This window comes from Nannospalax galili, unplaced genomic scaffold (genome assembly GCF_000622305.1).
Source record: "Nannospalax galili isolate Female #2095 unplaced genomic scaffold, S.galili_v1.0 scaffold888, whole genome shotgun sequence".
Taxonomy (NCBI): domain Eukaryota; kingdom Metazoa; phylum Chordata; class Mammalia; order Rodentia; family Spalacidae; genus Nannospalax; species Nannospalax galili.
In genome coordinates this window covers 329,584-333,584 of record NW_008357921.1, presented here as the reverse complement: position 1 = coordinate 333,584, position 4,001 = coordinate 329,584, and the positions used below count along the sequence as shown (strand labels likewise).

Below are 4,001 nucleotides of genomic sequence, written 5' to 3'. Positions count from 1 at the left end.
GCCATCAATGCCAGCCAAATCCACGTTTTCTTAAACCGGCAGCATAGAATTTCTAGGACTTAAGCGTTTTTCTCAGTGTAACTACTCCGCCAAAGCATTGTCTCCCTGTGGAATTTTAAATGAATTCAAAAGTCGAGCAAAACTAAAAATATCTCTCACTTCCTATAGATTAGCTTGTTTACGCCCAGGTTTCCTTCCAATTCTTTTCCCCAGTTAACTTGGCTAGTCGTTCTGCCACTCATAGCATGAAAATTTGTGAAACCTAGAAATTGTTAGGTAAACAAAACTTTAAAAATTGGAAGACAAAATTCTCCCTTTTCCCAAGTCATTAGTTTTTGTTTTGTTTTGTTTTTTAAGATTTTGTTTATTTATTTATTTATTTATTTATTTAGTTTTTTGAGACAGGGTCTCTCTGTAGCCCCAGCTGACCTGGAACTTGCTATGTAGACCAGGCTGGCCTTGAAGTCACAGAGATCCACCTGCCTTTGCCTCCTGAATGCTGGAATCAAAGGTGTGTGCCACCATGCCCGACCTGCCATCATTATTTTGGTTCACAGATTTTCTTGGATTTGGCTACTTCAAGCTGTGTTTTGGTATTTTCTGTGATTCTTTGAGCACTTTCTTTATAGCACAATAAAATATCTTGTTTTTTCCAGACTTAATTTGTTCTTTATGTACTCAGGATCTAGATTTAGCTCTTTCTCCAAAGAGCTGATGGGCAGAGTTTTATTTTTAGGGGGTGGTAAATAAGTACACATACTGATTGGCATTGTGCCATCTGCCTTAGTGTTGAATAATTTACTGCTGGTAGCCTTTTAAGGTCAGAGTGCCTAAGGAGCTGCTGAAGGTTTTTCTGTTACTGCTTTTGATACATATGTATATTCACCTACCATCTTTCTTTCCTAGTAACCAGTATTTTAACATGGCAGACGTATATATATGTTTATATTTATATTTGGTCTTTTTGAGACAGGGTCTCCCTATAGCCCCAGCTGGCCTGGAACTTGCTATGTCAACCAGGCTGGCCTTGAAGTCAGAGCGAGGCACCTGCTTCTGCCTCCCAAGTGCTGGGATTAAAGGTGTGCACCACCACACCCAGCTATTAAACATGTTTTTTTTTTTTTTTTCTCCTTACATTTGCTCATTTGAGTGACTGTTGAGCACATTCTAGAAGTGTAGTTCTATACTGTTTTCTTAAGACTGTTTGAGAAATATCTGTATTTGTCAACAGACTTAACTATAGTTTTATCCTCTAGCTCTTGCTCTGGGTTATTGTAACATTTGTCATTCAAAAATAAATGTCCTCTATCAGAGAATAGTAAAAATTGCCACTTTTGTAAAATTATTATACCTGTTAGAACCTTCTGTCTTTCATGATGCTGGGAATCACACTTATGTCCTTGCAGTTGCTAGACAAGTGATCTATCACTGAGCCACACTCCCACTCTAGAACTTTGTATCTTGTGTCAGTTATTTTTTGTAATATTTCCTTTACTCAATTAACTTATAAACAGCAGCTGAAACTCAGTCAACTTTTGTTTTATTCTACCTCATCTGTACTGTATTGCCCTAGTGTACACTCAGAAGGAATATTTTTGGTGGCTTTTCTCCTTTTGTTGACATATTGGACAGACCTAATATGGCTGGTGGTGCACACCTATATTCCTAGCACTTGGCACATTGAATTAGGGGGACTCAGGAATTTATAGCTAGCTTTAGCTACCTTGTAAGTTTGAGGCCAACCTAGGCTATGTGAGACCCTTCCTCAAAAAAACCCAAAGAAACAAATCATTCAGTATTGTCTTCACATTCACAAGAAATCCGAATAACTGTTCTAATTAATTTTAAGATGACAAAAAGGAACTTGGAGCAGCCAGACGAAGTCAGTATTACATGAAATATGGGAATCCAAATTATGGAGGCATGAAAGGAATTCTTAGCAATTCATGGTGAGTCTAAAACCCTAGAGTAGCTGTTGTTTGTTTTAATGTCTTTATTATTCCTAAATTAATTACATATAATAATGGGTTTCATTTGACATTTTCATACATGTGATTGTGTCACCCCTTACCTTCTCCCACCCTTTCCCATTCCTGCTAGCCCTTCTCTCGTCCCTGCTAGCCTCTCTTCTACTCTCCTGTCTTTTCTTTGGGACCTAGTGAATTTCATTAGAGTTTTTGCAGGAGCATGGGCACCTTACCAGTGGTTACACCACTGAAAAAATGTCTCTCCTTCCCCCATCAACCATCAACTGCGAATAAATCCTCAGGGAAGGATGAGATCCCATGATTCCTTTCTCCTTCCATGATGGGGTTGATGGGCCCAGTCTTGCACAGGTAATTACAGCTGTTGTGAGTTCAAGAGTGCAACAGCTTGAAGCACTAGAAAGTCAGTTTTCTACACTTTTCACCCGGCGCTCCCTTTCTCTGGCTCTCACATTCTTCTAGTCCCTTTTCCACAATGTTCCCTGAGACTTGGAGGGGTGATATAGATGTCCCATTTATGGTAGGCTTTCAAGAGTCATTTTTAGTACTTTGTACAGTTTAGAAGTCTCTGCATTCATTGCTACCAAAATGTTTGGTTTGGTTTGTAGTTTAGTTTTGTTTTGTTTTTTGAGACAGGGTCTCCCTTTAGCTCTAGCTGTCCTGGAACTCACTATGTAGAGCAGGCTGGCCTCAATCTTACAGATATCTGCCTGCCTCTGTCTCCCAAGAGCTGGGACTAAAGCTATATGCCACCATACCCAGCTTTTGATTTTTAGTTTTTTGGGAGGTTTCATGTAACCCAGACAAATCCCAAATTCTCTATGTAGCCAAGCCTGACCTTGAACTCCTTATCTTTCTGCTTCTACCTCCCAAGTACTGGGATAACAGATGTGTATCATTGTGTCCAGCTTAAAAATAGAATAATTTATCTATTGCTTCAGTTTGTCTTAACCCTTCAGTTGTTAACCTGTAGTGGAATGTCAGACCTGCTGACTGAAGGAAGACAAGGGAAGAATCCATGATTTGTAGCTGTGGTGAATAAGATGAGAATGCTGCTTCAGTTGCAGTTAAAATCTCTGTTATTCAGTACCTAATGTGTGGCAGTGGAGTTGGAATGAACTGGTGGAGTTCAGCATTATTCCTGTTGGTTTCTGATGACGTGCTTGTTTTGGCAATATTACAGGAAGCGGAGATACCATTCCCGTCGCATTCAGCGGGATGTGATCAAGAAGAGAGCCCTGATTGGGGATGACGTTGGCTTGACGTCGTATAAACATCGACATTCCGGTAGTTGCCTGCTCAGCTCTTGGGTAGACACGTTTGGCTCTCGAAATCATATTTTTGTTGTTAATACAGTCTTTTAAGGTTCCAAACTTTATCATCCTATCTTCCTTGCCCTCACTTTCTGCCAACATACAGGAAAGTAAGTCAAGTCATAATTAATTTTAAATTACCATACAAAGAGGTCAAATGATTTTATAAAACTGTTCTAACAAAAAAGACCAAATGTGACAGAGAAAAATAAAACAAAGCTTTTCTTAGGAACTTTTTTACTATTAATATCAACAACTGTATGAAAAAAAATAACAGAAAACTACCAAATTGACTGATTTTATTGTTCTGTTTCTGATCATGTATACAGGCTGCTGTGCTGAGTGCTTTTTACATGCTGTTTGTGCATATGAATGCTACTAAAAAGTGAAATATTATGACTTGAGTTTTCTTTCTGTCTCTTTCTTTCTTGTATGTTTATTTTAAAGGAACCATCTTCATTATGCTTTCAAAAGATTTATTTTTATTTTGAACTTATCTGTGGCTTCTACATGACTTATAGAACTCAAGTAAGCAGACAAATAATAGCATATGCACATGTGTCAGGGAGAGATGAAGTATATACACTTTTAGTTCATGTTTATATATAGAATTGTATGTTTGAAATCTACATATTAGCAATGCAGATATTTCTCTGTTACACTTTTCCAATTTCAGTTATTTTAAGATATTGTCAAAAATCTA

General features: G+C 38.0%; 1 protein-coding gene across 4 annotated transcripts in view; it reads left to right on the top strand.

The window, feature by feature from the left end:
* Nucleotides 1-4,001, top strand: part of Ncbp3 (nuclear cap binding subunit 3) — a 48,253-nt gene that overhangs the window by 27,517 nt on the left and 16,735 nt on the right. For all 4 annotated transcript variants that reach the window (XR_608048.3, XM_008855621.3, XM_008855624.3 and 1 more), the window contains exons 8-9: nucleotides 1,850-1,949; nucleotides 3,169-3,272. Coding sequence is in view for 3 of the 4 variants with exons in the window: in XM_008855621.3 (XP_008853843.1) it covers nucleotides 1,850-1,949; nucleotides 3,169-3,272 (204 nt within the window). In the remaining variant the exon portion in view is untranslated. The remainder of the gene's footprint in view (nucleotides 1-1,849; nucleotides 1,950-3,168; nucleotides 3,273-4,001) is intronic.